The 22,697-nt window shown below is 36.4% G+C and overlaps 1 protein-coding gene across 1 annotated transcript in view; it reads right to left on the bottom strand.

The window, feature by feature from the left end:
• YLPM1 (YLP motif containing 1) overlaps positions 1-22,697 on the bottom strand; it is a gene marked incomplete at its 5' end in the record, with an annotated part of 75,164 nt that overhangs the window by 11,069 nt on the left and 41,398 nt on the right. The window contains 13 exons of the mRNA XM_079699502.1: positions 678-729; positions 3,903-3,983; positions 6,274-6,357; positions 6,646-6,729; positions 6,817-6,993; positions 7,210-7,329; positions 7,614-7,676; positions 10,657-10,811; positions 11,723-11,841; positions 12,320-12,515; positions 13,725-13,817; positions 13,931-14,351; positions 19,960-20,080. Coding sequence (XP_079555628.1) covers positions 678-729; positions 3,903-3,983; positions 6,274-6,357; positions 6,646-6,729; positions 6,817-6,993; positions 7,210-7,329; positions 7,614-7,676; positions 10,657-10,811; positions 11,723-11,841; positions 12,320-12,515; positions 13,725-13,817; positions 13,931-14,351; positions 19,960-20,080 — 1,766 coding nt within the window. The remainder of the gene's footprint in view (positions 1-677; positions 730-3,902; positions 3,984-6,273; positions 6,358-6,645; positions 6,730-6,816; positions 6,994-7,209; positions 7,330-7,613; positions 7,677-10,656; positions 10,812-11,722; positions 11,842-12,319; positions 12,516-13,724; positions 13,818-13,930; positions 14,352-19,959; positions 20,081-22,697) is intronic.

Genomic DNA, 22,697 nt, shown 5'->3' with positions numbered 1-22,697 from the left:
AAATATTGGGGGAAAATCCATTGGATATGTATGATTTTCTGCTTGACAAAGAACCTCACGTTAAGCAACTCCAATTTTTGATTTAGACAATAATTTTCACCAGTCTACCTTGTAATCTGGCACTAAAGACAAGCTGGAGGAAAATTTAAATGGAATCTTTCAAAGCAGGCTCCTCAAAGACCTGAATTATATATCTACCTCCCCAACTCAGAAATTCTAATTTATTATACAAGGAAAATAACTGCCTTTTAATTAATTTTTAAACTTCAATATTTATTACTACCACTATTACCCAAAGTATTCATAATCAGGTTCAACTTTGGACTGCAGTTAAATATTTTTTTAAAAAAGTAGAAATCTCACCTACACCAACATTTCTGATTAATATAAATGAATGGATTTTAGAAGCGACAGTGTTTTATTACTAAATTTATCACATATTTCCATTTACTCTAAAAACTTTAAGTGGTACCGAAGGTAGTTCTTTTAAAATACTCTTCTTTCACTCTGTCACAAGACATAAATGAAAGCCAACAAAATAGACTGAGGATGTAAGGTAGGCCAAAAATCTTCATTTAAGCAGGAATTTTGGGAAATTTGTTCTTCTTATAGCAGAAAGATCTATGACCATTACCATCAGGTATCACATATAAAAACAGGAAAAAGGAAATACCCACCTAGCTTTGCCTCAGATGTGTCCATCTCCCATTTGCTTTTCGGAATGTAACCCTAAATCGTACACAGAGAGAAGCTCGAAGGGTTAGAAAGAGACACATACATGCACATCACTTTTGAATTGGAAAAGCATTAAAACTGGGAATGGATTCAGTTTCCACTCACTATTTATAAATATATCCTGAGGGAAAACACAGTTTCATTATCTTTGAAGAAACTGAATTACCAAGTTCACCAAACTTCACTGCCCAGATTTCAGAATGGTCACTTTAGAATAGTATCATGAAGGCGCTTGGTGGCAACTACAGTTCAGGACACACAACTGTAGTCTGAACAACAGCTATATAGCCAATATGGTAAGAATGTATGGTAGTTACTGTGCTCAATTAATATCATTCAGAGTAGCAGAGAATTTATAATACTAGCTAGGTTATTTTCTAAATACAACTGCTATTATCAGGTGATAGTAGCCATGAGGTCCAAAGAGTGTTCTTTAAGACAGTTACTTTATATTCCAGTGTACTTTTAGATACTCAAAAGAAGGGAGAAAACTTGGTATCACTGAACACAATTATGAAGTTCAACTTCATTTTAAAATGACTCAATCCATTTACCAGTTAGATCTTACAAAGACTAATTTTACTGAATCAATTTCAGAGCATTACTTTTTCATCAGTTGGAAACTAGATTATTATTTCTGATGTCTTTTCAAAAATTACATCTTTCTATTATATGAAAACCCAGAAATCTCCACAGGCAATTTATATCTTATTTAATAAAATAACTGGGTGGTTTATTTCAAACGAAGTCCTACATAAGATTTTCAAATTTCACAGTGTACCTATTTAGCTATATAGTAAGCCTTTCGGTTTATTCACCTAGCAAGTGTATGCTTTTTCCACATAATTCACTGATTCCCCCTTTCCTTCATTTTGACTCTGTTCTCTATTAGGTCTTAACATACAGAACTTTAATATTAGGACTTATTATATAGGACAGATTCATCAAAGGTGTCAGCATCTTCTTTTAAGAATCCATATATCTTTCTACTATTGGGAATGTTCAAGTTCATAGAACAGACTGACACACAGGTAAAGTTGGAAAGTATGTTGAACATTTCAGGACAATAGCTTCTGTGTAAGAGTGTACTAGAGCATCATCATTCTTCCAGGAAATCTACACATTTTATATATTTCTAGTCTTTAAGCCAGACTAATAATTCAATTTCAACTAATTAGGTAGTATTTCAGATTATAAATTATACCATCCTTTCCAAATACATGTTTAGAACAAACCAAGACAAAGGCTGAAATGATGGTGCTAAAAGTTTAGTACTGATGGAATTTGTACAGTTGTACCTCAAAAAATCATCTGAAAACCTTAAACATCACTAGAATAATATATTTATAAATTCTGAGTCAGATCTATGAGGTTCACTGAAGCACTAAAGAAGACAAAATATCATACCAATGATCCCCCCGCAAAGGAGTCTCTTAACCAAGAAAAGTTTGGATTTCACCCAGCTATAGTAATCAGTACAGAGTAGAAAATGTAAAGTTCAGTGAAAATTCCATTAAAATGGTCTGAATGACACAAGACTTGCTCTTAACCCTTTCCAAGGGTCAATTCTCCAAGAATCTTTTACTCTTGGGATAGAACCCAATAGTAGAAGATCTCGATTCTGCATTTTGAAAGAAGGTTAAGAGAAGTTTTATAACATAAAGATAAGCAAAATGAGTACATTAATTTCCCCCTGCTGGAACCACCTTTTTCTTCCTTAAAACTTAAAATCATCTTCTCACTGTTTGAAATATTAGGCTACTTGGAAATAAAAGAGATAGCTCAGCAGGGTAGAGTTCTAAGGCTTCATTCCCATGTTTCTGATGAAAAAATATAGTATTACAGTGTGTTTCACTTTTAAAAATGATAGTACGTTCAATTAAAAGTTCCAAGTTTTGACCTACACCTAAGCAAGTCAGATGTTATGAACCATATGCTGAACTGAAATCTCCACAAAGGGAAGACAGAGCTTCAGAAAGCTAACATTAGAGACTTCTCACATGATCGATTGCTAGTACGCACGCTGCAAGTAGCTTAACTGGTCATTAGCCATATTCCAGGACAGCGTGGACCTTTACGTGAATTTCCTGCCTACGTCTTAGATCATGTATGTCAAAATACAACCTAATTAATAAAAATACTTTGTTTAAAGAAAAAAAAACATAGCAGACTCAAATGCCATTAACTTTAAAGCTTATTTTTTAATCCACATATGAAATCTAGGAATGTAGAGATTGACACCATCTCTATGCAAACACACAGTTTCTATTCAGAGTCCTCTATAACACACATGGGTTGATGGGACCACTCCTTAGAGAGAATGTATTCTCTAGGGGTTAGGAATCAGGGTTCTCGCTTTGCACATTTTCAGAAGAATATGAAAAGCAGCTTTAGCAAGGGCTGAAGTATTAAATAAAACAAATAATATTTTGAGTTTAAAAAGCAACACTATTCCAAGGCACTGCTAAACTCTGTACCCCATTAGCAAACACTGAAAATAACGTAAGTCTATAGGTCGCATATTCTTGAATGACAGGGTAAGGCAGACATCACTACAGAGGTGTGATCAAAAGCATTTACAGTAGGTACACGGGATCTTTGAATTCGCACTACGTAAGCCTTTAATCAGCCTAAGCAAAATGCATTGCCTACACAGTCAGATCATTTTCCCCATCACTTAATAGGATAAAATGTGGAAGAACAAATCCAGCAGTCAGTGGCAACCCTCTGCCTCCTCATTCAATAAGTTCTTCTGCCTCAGTTTATAGAAAATCAATTTTGAGCTCTTATAGCGAAGAAGAGACAATTATGCATACATTGGGTAGGCTGTACCACATATCTGCTGGAATGTAAGAATACCCTTTCAAATATAATCGATTTTCTTAAAAAGTGTATTCCCCTAGAGCCACCCACAAATAGATGAGTGAGTACAAGGGTAAGTTTCTTAGCATTCTAAAAATTGTCTTGTAACAACACAGTAGAGGGTTCTTTTCCTTTGGTCAGGGGAAAAACAAAAAGTATCCAAAAGTCTCCTTGAAGATGATTATGGAAACTTTTACCATTAAGGTGCATATCAACAATAGTCATCTGATCACAGAGCTGAATTTAAACCCTTAAGAATTTTAATAAAGAGACACTTTGTTCAAAGTGGTTGTTCTGTCTCCTACCAGTTCGCTTTCCTCTTCCTCTGCATCTTTCTTTTCATCCTTCTGTTCTTCAATATTTGCATCAAAATCTTCCATCTCCACCTACAATACCGCAATAATCACACACAAAAAGACTGAGTTAACATTTAGGAAAATGTTGAGTCCCTGAGATATGAAATGAGCACAGTTGCCCAGAGCAAGACACACAGACTTGCTGTTACACGCTAAGTAATTTCTAACACCCTAAACTTTGAAACAGAACTGACAGACAGGATGATATTCCTGCTTTTCATTTTCCTGGGATATCCATCTTTGTAATTCTCTATGAAGTTGAGTATAATGATCTAAATTGATGGTTATATGTTTTGAATGACAATGGATTACTAGGATTTCTTTTTAAAACCTTTAGCAAGTATTTTTTCAATCAAGTAACAGGTATGATTCAAATTTCAAAATGTAAGAAAGGGTATAGTGAAAAGTCAGATGATAATAGCTTGGCCCAGAATAGTAGCAATGCAAATAGAGAGTAGATAAATTAGAGGAGTATTTATAACGTAAAACTGACAAAACTTGTAGACTGACTACATGGTGGAGGGATAGAATCAAACACTGGTACAAGGGGAAAGTAAAGAGTCAAAGATAATGGAGAGTAGAGAGTCAGGGTTTCAGCAACCAAGTGGATTGATGTATCTAATTACTAAAATAGAGAATGTGAGAAGAGGAACAGGTTTGGATGACTTACATATTGAATAGGTTGAGTTTGAGGTATACTAAGATAATACATATTTTTTGGTAGAGAATTTGGAAAATAATGGTAGAATTATAAAAATCACCCATAACCCCTCCACACAGATATAATTACTGTTAAGATATTGATAAAATTCATTCCAGCCTTTACAATTTAATATTAAGGGCATAGAAGTGGCAATCCAAGGTACCAAGAAGCCTGATTATCTATACAGAATGTGCAGATTGAAAATAGAGCCCTAAAGAATGCCAGCATTTAAGGACTGTGTAGCAAGAGAAGCCAGCAAAGGAGACTGAAAAGGGATGGCCAGAGATGCAAGAGGAAAACCAGGAGAAGGTAGACTCACAGAAGCCGAGAGAAAAATGGTTTCAAGAAGGTGGACATGGTCAACCATGTCATATGTGGCTGCAAAATTAAGCAAGAGAAGTGAGAATTGTCCATTGCCATGGAAATCTTTGGTGAGAGAGTCTCTAGAGAATGGCTGGGGCAGAAGCCAGAGGAAATGCATGAGGAGTGGCATGGGAGGTAAAAACACATAAAAATACAGTGACAACACTGAGTACAGATAACTCTCATTCACAGGAAGAGGTCAAATAATACAGAAGTATATAACTGATTAAAAGAGAAAAATCTCTCCTTTTCCATAATAAAGATTTATTTATTTCAAACTAGTAATTGATTTAGACAAGAATTCACAATCTGTGAAGATCTGTCGGGGAACAGGACATTAACAGTTTCAAAGTATCTCCCTACAGATTACTTATTAGGAAGAGAAAAATGCAGAAAAATTTGATGGATATCACCTGAACCAAGTGATCAACACTTAAATCACCAATAATGAAATAAGATGACATCATATGACCCCTGATATGATGCAGTGAGAACACAATGTCACTTATGTAGCATTCCTGCTAATGTTTAACCTAAAGCTAATCATAACAAACCCAAATTGAGGGGCATTCTACAAAACAGCTAAGTGGCCTATACTCTTCAAAATTTTTTTGTCTTTCATGACAATGACATAGCTGAGAAACCATTTTTTGTATTAAAGGACTGGATCTTGGATTTTAAGAAATTCTTATAAAGTACAGTATGGGAACAACTGGTAAAATATGAATATGGACTGTATATGAAAGAATTCAGGAAATTTATATTACCTAATATAGTATCTTATCAATGTGAAATTTCTTAAGTTTGATAATTGAGTCTTCTAGATTTGTAAGAGAATGCCCTTGTTCTTGGGAGATATCTACTGAAATATTTAGGGCTAAAGGGTTTATGAAGTCTGCATTTTAACTCTCAAATGGTTCCACAGTAAGAGGAATAGTAGTAGTAGTAGTAGTAGCAGTAGCAGTAGTAGTAGTAACAAGAAGAAGAGGAAGAAGAAATAGAAGAAATCTAAATAGAGAAAAATGAGACAAAATATTAACAATTGGTGAATCTCAACGAAAGTCATGCAGGTGTTCTTATATTGGGTTGGCCAAAAAGTTTGTTAGGTTTTTCCATTATGGAAAACCCCAAACGAACTTTCTGGCCAAAGCAATACTATACGTGCAATTTTCTGTAATTTATATTTTTTTCAAAATAAAAAAAGGTGGAAAAAGAGGTCGCTTTTGCACTGCTTTCGAGCCAAAGGACGCTCACCTCTTCAATAGCAGCATCCTGCAGCAAAGAACGAATGTCCAGACGCATCATATGACGAGGTGCGGTTTCCCAGTGATCGGCCATCTAATTGAGAGATTCAGGAGGTCAAGTTATCTCTGGAAACTACTCAAAGAAAGACCAAGAGAATATCCAAGACAAATTTAACTAATACTGTGAAGTCTAACAGGCTAGCTCCAGGAAGAGCTAGGACACCTCGTACCCTTAGATACAAAGGGTAAGAAACATTTACTAAAGCAGGTAGAAAATATATTTTGAAAGTAAAGGGGATAAATAAGAATTTCCAGACAACAGTGATGAAACAGGCAAAATGAAGTTTAGAATATTACACCCTCTGTGCTTCAAAAAAATCACCTTATTTATTTCTTTAAGCTTTCTTCCATGAATATTCCTCTTGCTACAAGTCTGGTTATCTGCACTCATTTCAGCCAAATACACCTAAGAAAGAATGAATAATGATTAGGCAAACAAATGCAGCACTTACATGATAACATAAAGTACTCTAAAGTTCTTTTAAATCTATACCTCAAATCCCTTGGTTTTTGCTGCACTCCAAAACTGGTCAAAATGTCTAACTCTGTCATTGATGGCATCCAGGATGATGAAAGGGAAAAAGCCATCATCCAGAGTCTTTTTGAAAGTTTTGAACATGCTGGTGCGGTAGGTTTCCTCCATCTCAGCTTCATATTCATATTCCATCACCTAAGATCCCCCAAAAGAGATATGGAGTTAGCAAAAGCAAAGACTCATCTTAAATCTCTTCCCTCGTTAGCATTTGGATAGAGACAACTTTCTAGTCTTTCCTTCACACCTGAGTACTAAAGTTTGTGTTCAAAAAAGCCACATTTCTCTCTGAACATGTTTTCCTTTCAATGCTATTTATGAATCAGGATGTAATCTGAGAGGAATATACCATACCTTTTTTTTCACTTTCTTTCCAGAATCTGGATCTTTTTCCTCTTTTTCCACTTCAGCGATGAAGTAATCATCCAGGCTTAGAACTCTAGGTGCAGGTCCTCCAAATTCTACCTCCTTATCCTAAGAATCACATATTCAAGAAAGTTAAAGAGAATTTATGGAATAAGTTAATAAATATGCACAAAGTTTTTCTTGTGGCTAAATACCACGCAATCTTCTTGTAGTTTCAAATCAAGCAGGGGCAAAGTATCTGCCTAAGCAGATCAAAATTTATGAGATAGCATCTACCAGATGGGCCAACTAGAATGGATCAAATGGGAAATATCTGTATCAATATCATATTACTTGCTAAGAAGGCAAGTGGCTAACAAAAGCAACTGATTCTTTCACTTTCCCATACTCACTCGAATAAGTTTCGCAACATGTGTCTTTCCACTGCCAGGCAATCCTCTCATTATAACAACAATCTGAAACACAATGAAAAAAAAAAATCACCCAGAGAAGATTTTATTTCACAGTGAGATCTCAGAGTTAACAATGACCTATCATTCTCCAGGACAGACCATATGATAGGCCATGAAACAAACCTTAATACATTTGAGAGCATAGGAATAATACAAAGCATGTCTCTGACCACAATGGAGTAAAATTAAAAATTTGGGAAATCCACAAGTATGTAGAAAGTACCATACTCCTAAATAACCAATGGGCCAAAGAAGAAGTCAAAAGAAAAATCAGAAAATACTCTGAGATAAACAAAAATGAAGACACAACATAAGACAGTGGAAGAACAAACTAAACCGAAAGCAAGCAGAAGGAAGGAAATAGTAATATTAGACCAGAAGTTAATAAAATAGAGAATCGAAAAACAAAGAAAAATCAATGGAACCAAAAGCTAGCTCTTTGAAAAGAGCAACAAAATTGACAAACCTTTAGCTAGACTAAGAAAAAAGAGAGAAAATTCAAATTACTAGAATCAGAAAAAAAAGAGGGGACATGACTGCCAACCTTACAGAAATTTTAAAAGGAATACTATGAACAACTGTATACCAACAAATTAGATAACTTAAATGAAATGGACAAATTCCTAGAAAGACACAGCCTACTGAAACTGACTCAAGAAGAAACAGATAACCTGAATAGACCTATGACAAGTGAAGAGATTTAATTAGTAGTCAAAAAACTGCCAAAAAAGAAAAGCCCAGGCCCTGATGGCTTCTTCACCGAATCCTAACAAACCTTTAAAGAATACCAACTCTTCACAAACTCTTCCAAAAAACAGAAGAGGAAGGAACAATTCCCAACTTATTTTATGAGGCCAGCATTTCAAATCAAGCGTATAATCTGATACCAAAACCAGACAAAGACATCACAAGAAAATTACAGATATCTCTTAGGATTATGGATACAAAAATTCTCAACAAAATACTACCATATTGAATCTAGCAACATATAAAAAGAAGTACACAACATGATCAAGTAGGGTTTATCCCAGAGATTCAAATTAATATCTGAAAATCAGTTAATGTAATACATTATATCAATACAATAAAAAACAAAAAAATCTCAATGCAGGAAAAGCATTTAACAAAATCCAACATCCTTTCATGATAAAAACATTCAACGAACTAGGAATGGAAGGGAACCTCCTGAACCTGATAAAGGACATCTAATGAAAACCCACAACTAACATAGTACTTAATGGTGAAAGACTGAAAGTTTTCTTTCTAAGATCAGGAATAAAACAAGTATGTCCACTCTCACCACATCTATTCAACACTGTACTGGAGGTCTAGCCAGAGCAATGAGGCAAGAAAAAGAAAAAAGGCATATGCCTTTACAATGCCTTACATTGTAAAGAAAGAAGTAAAACCATCTCCATCTGCAGATTACATGACCTTATATATGGGAAAAATCCTAAGGAATCCACTAAAAATCTATTAGAACCAATAAATGAGTTCAGCAATGTTGAAGGATATACAATCAATATGAAAAAATCAATTGTATTTCAATACAACTGAACAATCCAAGAATGGAATTAAGCCATCTATGTCTTCCTTTTTTTTTTTTTTGGCAGCACTGTGTGGTTTCCGGGATCTCAGTTCCCCGACCAGGGATTGAACTCGGGCCACAGCAGTCAAAGCGCAGAATCCTAACCACTAGACCACCAGGGAGCTTAAGCTATCTATATCAATAATAACATTACACGTGAATGGATTTAAACAATCCAATTAAAAGGCAAAAATTATCAGACTGCATAAAAAAGCATGATCCAACTATATGCTGTCTATAGGAAACATACTTTGTGTCATTGAAAGACACAAATAGATTGAAATTAAAAGGATGGAAAAAGATATATCAACAGCCACAGGAAAGCTGGAGTAACTATACTAATAATAGATGAAATAGACTTTAAAACAGTGACATACATACATATACAGAGTCAAACTTCTGATGGAAATCTCCCATTTTATTTAAATGGAACCACTTTATTTAAATGGAATCTAATTATTTTGCAATATAAGATAAATTTAAGAATGTATACATATGGAGGAAAATATGTCTAAACTAATCAAGTCTCCTAATTCTCCCTCTTTTAGTTCCACATACCATAAAACCAAATCCTCTTTTCCCTTCTTCAAATTGCAATTAATTGAGTTCTTATGAATTATTTTCTAAAATTTTCAACATTTTTTTCTGCCAAGCAGTTAAGCTCTAATTTCTTAGATTCTATAGGGTAGGCAGTTTATGAGATTTTATGATGATTTGGAGATGCCTTGAATCTGATATTAATACTACATCACACATGGAAACAACCTAAATGTCCATCAACAGATGAATGGATAAAGAAGATGTGGTACATATACACAATGGAATACTACTCAGCCATAAAAAGAATGAAATAATGCCATTTGCAGCAACATGGATGGACCTAGAGATTATCACACTAAGTGAAGTAAGTCAGAAAGAGAAAGACAAATACCATGATATCACTTATATGTGGAATCTAAAGTATGGCACAAATGAATTTAACTACGACCCAGAAACAGACTCACAGGCACAGAGCACAGAGTTGTGGGTGCCAAGGGGGAGGGCGGGGGGGATGGACTGGGAGTTTGGGATTAGCACATGCAAATTATTATATACAGATGGATAAACAACAAGGTCCTACTGTATAGCACAGGGAGCTATATATATTCAATATCCTGTGATTAAACCAAAATGAAAAAGAATGTATATATCTGTGTAGCTGAATCACTTTGCTATACAGTAGAAATTAACACAACATTGCAAATCAACTATACTTTAATAAAATAAAATAAAATATTCTTGAAAATTAAAAAAAATACTATGTCACAAAAGTACAGAAATTCTGTTCAGGGTACTAAAAAGATTTCTTATCAGCTTCTAATTTGCAAGAAAACTAGTCATTTACATAGGACTTACTCTCTCAGGTCTGCTCTCTCGGCCAGGTGGTTTCAAAATATCATCCACATTCTTAGATTCAGGTTTCTTCTCAACCCGTGGAGCTGGAGGTGGCTGGTGGCTTAGTGAAGGAGTTGGCAGGGGCATTCGCTCCTCTGGGTAAGTTCTTCGTTCTCCTAGGATTCCAGTAGTTGAACAAATTACTATTTATACAGTAATTATTTAAAATTTTAACTCTCTCCACTCCTCCTAAGGTAATATAACTTATGGTGATTTGGGGGCTACTTTTATCCTTAATTAGAGAGAGTTTAAGATAATGTAAATCTACTGAAATCAAGAAAATGAAAAGATTTAGGTATGATTTCAGGCAAAAAGAATGTTCTGAAAAATACTGAATTCATCCTTGTTTGTATTAAACTTAGGAAAAAAGTTAAGCAACAGAATATAGAAGAATAACATGTACTCCTGAATAGTCCTGAGTATGATTTATAGTCCATCTGTATGTAACTTCTGCTTTACAATTTTGAGAACGAGTCACCAGCTTAGGAAAGCTTGTTTATATAAGTAGGTGTGAATTTCTAGTTTAAGTGTAATTTGTAACAGTGAAAAACTAAAAGCAACCTAAATGTCCAAAAATAAGAGTCATGTATCTCATCCACTTGATGGACTATCATAGAGCCATTAATATAATAGGTTTATGTATGGAAAAATGTATATAGTACACAATATCAATGGGAACAAGCACAACAAAGAAACTGTATTTATACTTTGATTACAACTTCATTAATATGTGTGTGAAGACAGAATGACAGGAAATATACAAAATTACAATAGTTGTGGTATGGTAGGTAGTGGGATTATAAGCGATTTTGTTTCTAGCTTCCAAAATTTCTTTAATAAGGTAAAAAAAAGCAATTTACATTTTATTTCATCAATTACATGGCTATTTTTGGTGATAATGTTGTCACCTCTGGGAAATCTGTGAGTGCATTTTACTCTGAAAGTTTAAATCCATAACTACAATGGAAAGCATCTCATGTTGTTTTCAGTTCTCAGCATCTTTATAGTTAACGAGGCACTAATCTACCTCCAAACATGGACGGTCCTTCATAGGCTGGTCGGTCAGACTTCCGATCATAGGATGGCCTATCAAATCCCCCTCTTCTGGATGAGGAATGGTCTTTTTTGTCTCGATATGACTGAGTCCTAGAAGGTTTAACAGGGAGTGCTTTGGTAAATAAAAAACATAGGGAGGTCTCTTATAATGCAACACCATTATCTGCCCAAATTTTTTTATGGGTACTTACTATACATAGTCAATACTTATATTTTCATTTTGCTTTCCCATTTAGATCTGCCTTGCATACACACATCCACAGAGCTCACAAATTGCAAAAACAAATTGTTTGCCTATTAATTAAGCAATGACAACAACTTTGTTAACAATACTCTTTCCTCTCCTTTCTGGCTATCTCCATCTCCCATTTAACTCTCTGGAATTCAAGCTCAGAAAACTCAACCACCTAGTTTCCTGAAAATTGGTACTCTTCCCTCTCCAAATTATACACACACATGCATGAGAAAAATACATCATTTACTAAATTTCCTTTAACTACACTGACTTTTGCTGAACTTAAATATATGGTAGTTTGCATACCTGGCAAAGATATTTCTCATAGCATACCTATCATCTCGAGGTCGGCGTTCTCTGTCAAATCGATCCCGGTCATAGTCAATAACACCACGATCCCGGTCTCGATCTCTATGTGTCTCCCGATCCCTTTTGAAATCTCGATGATCTGCCATGACATTACTCTGACGATCAAAATAAGGCTCACGATCTCTGTCTCTATCATAACGATCTCGTTGGCCTACATGCTCTATAAAAACAATATAAAATAAGAACTATATCCCTTTTTTTCTGAAATAAAAGCAGAAACGTACAAATCTAAATTTAGAACTAGTATAAATTGTTGCCCTAAACTCAACTCATAAATAAATCTTTTAGCTATATTAAAGGGAGGCCCACATTCTAAGAGGCCTTCTGTGAGCTGGCCCCTGCCTAACCCTAGTTCCCTCTCTGATCTCACCTCCTATTACCTTCCCCATCTCTTTGTGATGCAATCACACTTTCCTGTTCCTGAGACCTACCACCTGCTGTTCCCTCTGACTGGGACCGTCTGTTTGCAGATGCTTCATGGTTGACTCCTTGTCATTCAGCTCTCAGCTTCACTGTCACAGGGGCCTCCTCTGACCACTCTGTCTAAATTAACCACCTTCACTGTCCATCACATCAAATGTTTCATTGTCTTTATAATACATTCAAAGGTCTGAAATGATCTTGTTCATTTATTCTTTTTGTTTGTTTTCCCATTAGAATGTAATTTCATAAGCACAGAAACTTTTATTTTTCTCATGTTGAATTCCCAGTGTCTAGAACAGGGATTAGCAAACTTTTTCTGTAAAGGGACAGATGGTAAATGTTTTATAGGACATACAGTCTTTGTCATAACTACCCCAGCTCTGGTCTGTTAGCATAAAAGCAGCTGTAAACAATAGCTAATGGGAGTGTGTCTGTGTTCCATTAAAACTTTATTTCTGGGACTTCCCTGGTGGCACAGTAGTTAAGAATCTGCCCACCAATGCAGGGGACACGGGTTCGAGCCCTGGTCCGGGAAGATCCCACATGCTGCAGAGCAACTAAGCCTGTGCACCACAACTACTGAGCCTGTGCTCTAGAGCCCACGAGCCACAACTACTGAGCCTGCGTGCCACAGCTACTGAAGCCCGTGTGACTAGAGCCCATGCTCCGCAACAAGAGAAGCCAATGCAATAAGAAGCCCGTGCACCACAACGAAGAGTAGTCCCTGCTCGCCACAACTAGAGAAAGCCCACACGCAGCAATGAAGACCCAATGCAGCCAAAAATAAATTAATTAATAAATTTTAAAAAACACCACAAAACTTTATTTCTGAACAGTGGGAAAAAAAAAAAAAAAAGGGAGGCCCAGATAATCTTACCAAAAGGGAAATCATATGATAATTGGGTCCTAAAAGGTTTAAAAATACTGATCTCTCTGGGTCTCCTACCTGTTTCAAAAGTTGATCTTTCAGGTAGTGGATCTGGACGCAGAGTTATTCTTTCTCCATAGGGTATCTGTTCAACTTTATTAGTGGATATGTCTGGTAAACAAAGTCAGGGATAAAAACACTCTAAGAGTGAAGCTTAAGGAAGCCAAAGCTGAAGCTAACAATTCCTTTAGAATCCCAAATACAAATTTGCCACTTTCACTCACCTCGGCCATGGCCATAATCGACAGTCTGCTGCACTGGTGGTGGTTTGGACATTGGTGGCATACCCATAGGCACCGGGCCAGGAGGAGGGATGGAAGGGTGAACAGGTGGGGGTGGTAACACTGGAGCAGATGGAATCGTTGCAGCTTCAGGTTTAAATTCCGAATTCAGTCCTTGTTCATCATTTGTATCCCAGAGGCCATAGAAAGAATCTTCATCCCAGCGTTCTTGTTCCATAGCTGAAGTCTGTGGCTTTATCACAGGAGGAGGAGGTGGCGGCGGAGGAGGAGGCGGTGGCGGTGGCGGTATTGGGATAGGCGGCCTGGTCACAGGAACAGATGATCTTGCTGGTGGAGCAGAGGGTCTTACAATTGAACCTGGTGGTTTACCCATAGGAGGGGGTGGTCTATAGGACCCTGGAGGCTGGAGAACAGAGTAAATGACTTAATGAATGAGCATACCATGTTTTCACATATCAGTAGAAATTAAAATCTGGTTCTCAATCCACAGAAGAAAAATTTGATATATTGAACTTATTCAAAATTCAAAACTTTCTGTACTTTAAAATACACCATTAGGGAGAAAATGTGTGCATATCACCTATCTGATAAAGGACTTGTATTCAGAATATAAAAATCTCTTATAAGACAAATAGTCAAAAAAAGTATGGGCAAAAGATCTGCATATATTTTTCCAAAGAAGATATATGAATGGCCAATAAGCCCATGAAAATATACTCGACATCATTAGTCATGAGGGAAATGCAAATTAAAACCACAATGAGGTACCATTTCATACCCAGTAGAATGGCTATGATTGATAAAACAGACAGTAACAAATGATGGCAAAGATGCAGAGAAACACAAAGACTCTTAGACTGCTAGTAAGAATGTAAAATTTCCACTTTGGAAAATGGTCTAACAATTTGTCAAAAAGTTAAACTTCAATTTACCAAATAATTCAGCAGTTCCATTCCTAGGTCTCTAACCAAGAAAAACATGCCCCCCCAAAGACCTGCACACAAATATTCACAACAGCATTATTCGATAACCCAAATGTCCATCAACTGGTGAATGGGCAAACAAAATATGGTATAGCCATACAACAGATTGTTACTTGGCAATAAAAAGAAATGAAGTACTGATTCATGCTATAACATGGATGAACCTTGAAAACATTATGCTAAGTGAAAGAAGCCAGACACAAAAGACCACATATTGTATGATTCCACTTAAATTAAATGCCCAAAAAGGCAAATCTATAGGGACAGAAAGTGGATTAGCTGTTGCCTGGGACTTGGGTAGGAATGAGGATTAACTGCAAATTGGCACAAGGGATCTTACTGGGGTGATGAAAATGTTCTACAACTGGATTATGGTGATGGTTGGACAATTCAGTAAATTTACTAAAAATCACTGAATTACAAACTTAAAATGGGCAAATTAGATTATGTAAATTATACCTCAATTAGGTTGGTTTAAAAAAGGAAAAAAAAAAAAATGCCCTCAACACTATCACCTCCTCCCTTCCCTGCAATGAACCACCCTCTTTCTTCTCCTTCCAGAAAAATTAGGGTGCTAGCCAATTTGATACAAATATCCCAGGCCCACCTCAAACCTACTGAATTTCTGTGAGTGAGGTCCTGGCATTAGTTTAAATTAAACAAAACTTCTGTAATTCTGATGTTCACCAGCCGGTTAAGAATCTCTGCTATAAACTATCTCCTCACTATGGTAACCTATCTCCTCCACAAAAATAGTGAATTTCCAGTGAGAGAAACAAACTCTAGCTAGCTCCCTCACTTCTATCTAATTGTCTGACTGACAATAGTAGTTTGTGGCAAGGCTGGTACCAACACACAACATCAGAACCGGGAAACAACAAAACAAAGAAACCAAATGGGACATTTAGTAATCTCTCTGACAACCACCAAATGTCAACAGAAATGTATATTAAGGAAACAGTAGAATCTCTGGGCAGATAGGTTCTATTTACTTAATACTGAAACCCAATCGTCAAATTTTATTTTAATCTTTGCAATTAGAGATAATTTTAATCTCTGATTCGAACACTCTTTACCCATTTCTCTTAGTTCTATGTTTCTGGTTTGTTCTATTGACAAACAAATTGACAGCTGCTTTAGACCTTGGAAAGCCAACAATACACATTACTTATATATTTATTCATACACAGGCTGCGTGTTAAACTTTTTGAGTAACAAAATTACATTGTGGCTAATACGTAAGAAATATTATTTAACAAGAGGCCACTATAGGCTGGAGTTAAAGACAAATGACTATTAGGTAAATGATGTAAGGTAAACTTTAGGTTACGGCACTTTAAACTTTATTAAGGAAATGCCTATACATGACAAAGCTACTGCATCTGGAGTATAGCTATCCAGACATGCTTTAAATATCATAAGAATTCTGGACTATGTCTACAAATAAAAAGTGTTTTCTTGGGGCTTCCCTGGTGGCGCAGTGGTTGAGAGTCCGCCTGCCGATGCAGGGGACACGGGTTCGTGCCCCGGTCCGGGAAGATCCCACATGCTGCGGAGCGGCTGGGCCCGTGAGCCATGGCCACTGAGCCTGCGCGTCCGGAGCCTGTGCTCTGCAACGGGAGAGGCCACAACAGTAAGAGGCCCGTGTACCACAAAAAAAAAAAAAAAAAAAAGTGTTTTCTTCATATTACATAGTGAAAGCAATACATACATTTGTGAAAAACAGAACACTCCTACAGTATTTACATGAGAAAGGATTAATATCTGTACCATGCTAAGAATAACATAAATTAGTAAGAAAAACCTTAAGAGTCAAATAGATAAAATAGGATTTTTATAAGAAATGTAATTAACAATTATCAGAAAGTATTCATGTTCACTAATTATCAAAACTACCAAACATTTTATTATTTTTTAAAATATTTATTTATTTATTTGGCTGCACCGGGTCTTAGTTGCGGCACGCAGGATCTTCGTTGCTGTGTGCGGGATCTTTAGTTGCAGCATGAGGGATCTAGTTCCCTAACCAAGGATCAAACCTGGGCCCCCTGCATTGAGAGCGCAGAGTCTTAACCACTGGACCACTAGGTTAGTCCCATTACCAAACATTTTAAAACATTTGATTAAAATATTAAATCCTCCAAAAATATTAAGTAGCTGATGCTTGCAAGGCTATAGTATAGTTGTTATATAACTATTTTAGAGAGCCATTGGCTATATTAAAGGAATCATTAAAAATGTCCTCGTTCTTTAACTAAAGTATACCACTATAGGACTTTAAAAGTACTTTTAAGAAGTTATCTAAAACAAGAATTTGAAGCATAATGCATAGTGGTTTGTAGAAAATAAAGAATGCAGATGTAAGCTTTTATCTATAGAATGGGTAAACAACAAGGTCCTACTGTATAGCACAAAGAACTGTATTCAATATCCTGGGATAAACCACAATGGAAAAGAATATTAAAAATGTGTATATATGTATAACTGCATCACTTTGCCGTACAGCAGAAATTAACACAACATTGTAAATCAACTATACTTCAATAAAAAATATTAAAACTAAAAAAAACAAGAATTTGATACAAAGACATTTATTAACATTGTATTAATAAAAGATTAGAAACAAAGGTTTAACTTTGTTAAATGGAATAGTTTTAATAAATTGTGCATCCAAAATATAAAGCATGTAGCAATATGTTAAAATGTTTATGACTGATTTATCAAGTGAATAAAGCAGAAATGTGGATCTATAATCTAGAGCTTCTACTATTTGCTAAGAGAGTCAAAGATAAAAGATGTAGTTCCTATCCTTATGAAGGACAGGCAAGATAAGAGAGAAGGCAAGACAAGACAGAAGACAAGACAGACAAGAAGACAGACAATCCAAATACAGTATAAGGGTTCTGACAGAGGCCCATAAGATGTTACAGGCGTACATGCAAGGGCAATTGTCTTACACAAGTGGAAGAGAAGATACAGAGATGAGTTCTAAAAAATAAACAATTAACTAGTTGGAGGAGAGGATAGGAAGAGAAAAAAAAAAAGAAACTCTAGGTTTAGAGAACAACATGCATATGCAAAGGCATGGAGAAGTAAGAGCCAGTCACACTTACAGAATTGTCAGAAGCTCCATGTGGAGGGAAAGTAAAGAGAGGGAGTAGCAAGTAATGGTAAGCAGAGCTTGGGCCAGCTCAGGAAGAACATAAAAGGCCAGGCAAAAGAATCTAGATTTTATCCCGAAAGGAACACAAGAATACTGAAGCGTTCTAAAGCCAAGGTACACATGGTGAGATTTATGTTTTAAAATGTCCATTTTGGAGACTTCCCTGGTGGTGCAGTGGTTAAAAATCCACCTGCCAATGCACGGGACGTGGGTTCAACCCCTGGTCCGGGAAGATCCCACATGCCACAGAGCAACTAAGCCCATGAGCCACAACTACTGAGCCTGTGCCCTAGGGCCCATGTGCCCTAGGACCCGACGCCACAGCTACTGAGCCCACATGCCACAACTATTGAAGCCTGTGTGCCGCAACTACTGAGCCCGCATGCTGCAACTACTGAAGCCTGCATGACTACAGCCTGTGTTCCTCAACAGGAGAAGCCACCGCAGTGAGAAGCCCGTGCACCGCAACGAAGAGTAGCTCCCACTCGCCACAACTTGAAAAAGCCCGCGCACAGCAATGAAGACCCAATGCAGTCAAAAAAAAAAAAAAAAAAAAAAGACATTAAATGTCTATTTTGGCCAGCAGTCACATCAGTGCTGCCTAAAGTAGAGTGTAGGGTAGTCCTAACTACAAAGTGGCATGACAGAACTTTTGGGGGCAATGGAAATTTTTTTTATCTTTTGGTATACATTTCTCGAAACTCAAACTGTGGGCTTAAAACATATGTAAATTATAACTCAAAATTTGATTCCAAAAATATTTTTAAAATAATCACTCTGGAAGGAGAATGAAGAATGGATCAGAGGGGAATGAGATGGAGAGAGATGAATTAGGATGTTTCTGAAATAATCTAGGCAAGAACTGACAAAGGCTAGAACTGAGGTTGTAGGGAAGTGGAGGATAGAATACTTGAACAATATTAAAAAGACAGTAAAACTAATCAACAGAATGACTGAACACAGAAGGTTAGGACAGAGGAAAGAGTTAGGGCTGACTTCAGGTTTCAAGTTCAGGTGACTAGGTGATAATGAGGAGAAAGAACAAGTTTTCATGGAGGATGGTAATGAGCTCCATTTTAAATATGTTGAGTTTGGCAGGAGACACACCCAGAGAGAAACCCTGTAGGCAGATGGATGCATACACAGGCCAAGAGATATGATTTGGGGAGTCAACATCATGGTGGTTGCTGACATCAACAATTACGTCTGAGTGTTGTGTGTTAGATTAGGATGGAAGGGAACATTGAGAAATGAAGAGTTAATCTGATGAAATGGTTCAGCAGTGTTTTTTTTCTCTCTCTCACTTATATTTGCATGATAACGTTTTTAAAGCCCATCACTGACTTAAAGGTAAAACAACAACAACAACAACAAAATGAAAGCAAAACAAGGGGAGAGCTTAATCACACAAGTCTTTAACGTAGCTTCACTGCCTGAACTGGGGCATGATGTTCAACCCTTTCCCTAGCTAAGGACTAGTAGCTTGAAGAGGCACGGAGACTACGAAGCTCACATGAGCAGGGCTCACAGGGAGTCCCTGCACTGTCCAAATGGAAAACAGGACTATCTGAACAAAAAGGATTACCAAGAAAATTCTACAATTTTGTGAACACAAAGCCATATATATAGTTCAGGTGTGCTTGGTGTACTTATCAAACCCTGGGGGAAAAAGCATTTCTGTCACACTTTCGACCATACTCATAATATTTTCAAAGGTCCATTACCATTAGCTTTTTACTTTTCGAAAATTTACATTTTTTATAGAGGAAATTTATACTTATTGTAATACAAAAAAAAAAATCAAACGACATACAAACATACAAAGTAAGAACCATTTCATTTTCTGGGCACATATTTTCCCATACCGGATACATTCCAGGTCTTGAAGATGTATTCTGCAATCTCGAATCCTGGGGTGGTAGATGGTCAGGCATCTGTGGCTCAGACCCATAGTCTTTCATCTTTTGAAGCTGTTCTTTCTGTTCTCTGTAAACAAATAAAATTGCCATTGTACATAAGGCATGTGTTCTCCATTCCTAAATAACTATAATTAATATTGAAGAACAAAAAAGGAAACTAGAACCTTTTTTCAAACCCTCTACAGCGCCCATAAAGCATCTCCAGGGTAATACTCTCTTGCCTTTATGACCTAACTGATCAGTCACCTACAACCTATAAAATAATGATAAATTATTGAAGATCTTCAAGGACCGATTCTAGAACCTGCCTCTTTAGTCTATTTTAATATCTCACCTACTTGTCATGTTTTTCTTTCATCCAACAAAAATCTCTCTTGCTATTTTTTTTTGTTCAATAGTCTTTAGATAAGAGGTTGCAAAATGGTGGCACATAGGCCAAATATCAATGTATTTGGATATATATGAATATATAAAAAGGTTTTTTAAAATTTAGCTTCCATATTAGTTTTAAAATCTGAGCCAGCTGCCATTACTTACAAAGCAAAATAATACATTTTTCCATATAAATTCAAATTTTAAAGAGATCTGCAGACACTGGGCCTACATTCCCACATGCCAACAAACAGCTCAGTGGAGTAGTGGCTGCCCGCTTTAGATGAAGCAATTTGCCACAGTCCTCACCAAACCCAGTAGAGTTACACTGGCCCACTTTCACTCATTTTAGTTACCTGTCTGGTTCTTGTGGGCATTTTAGTTTACAGCCCCTGCGGTATACAGTGAGAACAGTTGTCAGTCTAAACCTTTAAAAACAACACTTCACGGCTTCCCTGGTGGCGCAGTGGTTGAGAGTCCGCCTGCTGATGCAGGGGACACGGGTTCGTGCCCTGGTCTGGGAAGATGGCTGGGCCCGTGAGCCATGGCCGCTGAGCCTGCGCGTCTGGAGTCTGTGCTCCACAACGGGAGAGGCCACGACAGTGAGAGGCCCGCGTACCACCAAAAAAAAAAAAAAAAAAAAACAACACTTCATACTCCTAAAGAGTAATTACATAACTCTTCCAGTTTTTCTTTAAATCACTGGTCAAATTCCCTTCACTTTTCCTTACAATGCCCACAGTAAACACATACAACATCTACCACAACCTCTTCAGACCTTTTACAATTTTCTCCCTACCATTTGGTAAAGTGTAATGACCCAAATGGACACAAAGTAAGGGTCAAGTATAAAAAAAGATTATTTTCTGCCTCATGTAAATCATACTATGACTTTCCCAATACAACGTGACTGACCTGTATTCAACTATGACCACTCTTACCCATCACTTCACCTATTTTATTATGTGGCCTAGAAAGAGCTTTAAAAAAAGGATGATGAGGCACCTTGTATCCAGCATTTCTATACAAAGCAATAATGGGTGAAAAGGAAATTTCAAAAAGGAAAGGAAAGAAACCTTGGCAGCTTAGTAACACCAATCAGCTTGGTGTTCTCCATAAACAACATAGATTTTAGAGTTGGACAGACTGGGTTCAAATTCTAGGTTTACCAATTCTAGTAGCCAAGTGGTACTCTCTGAGCCTTAGTGTCTTTGGTGAAGTGAGAATACTACTGCTTATCTTTGCAGGCCTTTGAGATAGGGATTTGAGATAGGAGGATTGAGATAATACATGCTAAATTATCAGCACAGTGCCAGCACACAGTAGGTGTTAAATTAAAGGTGTCCATAATTTAAAAGTGAACAGAGAATAGCTAAATGTTCTATAGCATACTTTTTCCACATTTACTACTTTCTTCAGGAGTAATCTGGAAAAGTCAAATCTCTTAGAGTGTATCTTCTATAGACCACAGAAATCTGTTTTGTTTCCTGAGGCACCTGATCCTTCATCTTTACTTACAGGTATTTTTCCTCATTATACTTTTTTAGTCAAAAAGCTTCAGTTATAATTTCAATCGGCATAATCCACAAATGTAGACCAGAATTGAAAAATGAAAAAAACACAATACATTGGAATATATAAAAAACTAACCATTATTTTCACAAAACATTGCTAATTCCTAAGAAATTACTCAAAAAGTAATTTCTCATTGCAATCTGTCAGGGACTCCTAAATTCTCATCTCAGGATATAGTTGGTATAAGTATTACATGAATTAATACATACAAAGCACTTAGTACAGTTCCTGGTACATAGTAAGCATGCAATAAATGTTAGCTTTTATTATTACTGCTACTAATGGGAAGCATTATGTAGATACCTATACATAGTTGGGTGATTGTAAATCAAGAAATCCAAATTCTATTCTCCATCTCACAAAGAAAATATTTGATTATGTAGAAACAAGTAACATCCTCAAGTAGAGATACCTGCTTCTAGTTATAATGAAAGATAAAACATCCCAAAAAGAAAGAATCAATAGTTAGATATATCTGAGGCTGCTTCCAGGTAAACTATTCTTAGCTTCAACAGAGAAAAATATAAATCCTTCCAGCACTTTCCAAAGTTATACCAAAGATTACCGAATATGAAGTCTATCAGATCTAATACCAAAGAACAAACTGCCTCAGGGGAAAAAAGGGATTTTACTACGTATGAGCTCTGTGAAATCCAGAGCACTGGAAAGTTGAAGTTTGAACTTGAAACAATCACAGGCATGACACGTCGGCAACATATCTACAAAAGCCAAGAATG

The sequence above is a fragment of the Hyperoodon ampullatus genome, assembly GCF_949752795.1.
Source record: "Hyperoodon ampullatus genome assembly, chromosome: 3".
Lineage (NCBI taxonomy): Eukaryota > Metazoa > Chordata > Mammalia > Artiodactyla > Ziphiidae > Hyperoodon > Hyperoodon ampullatus.
The sequence above is the reverse complement of the archived record's forward strand: the minus strand, read 5'-3'. Positions and strand labels throughout refer to the sequence as shown.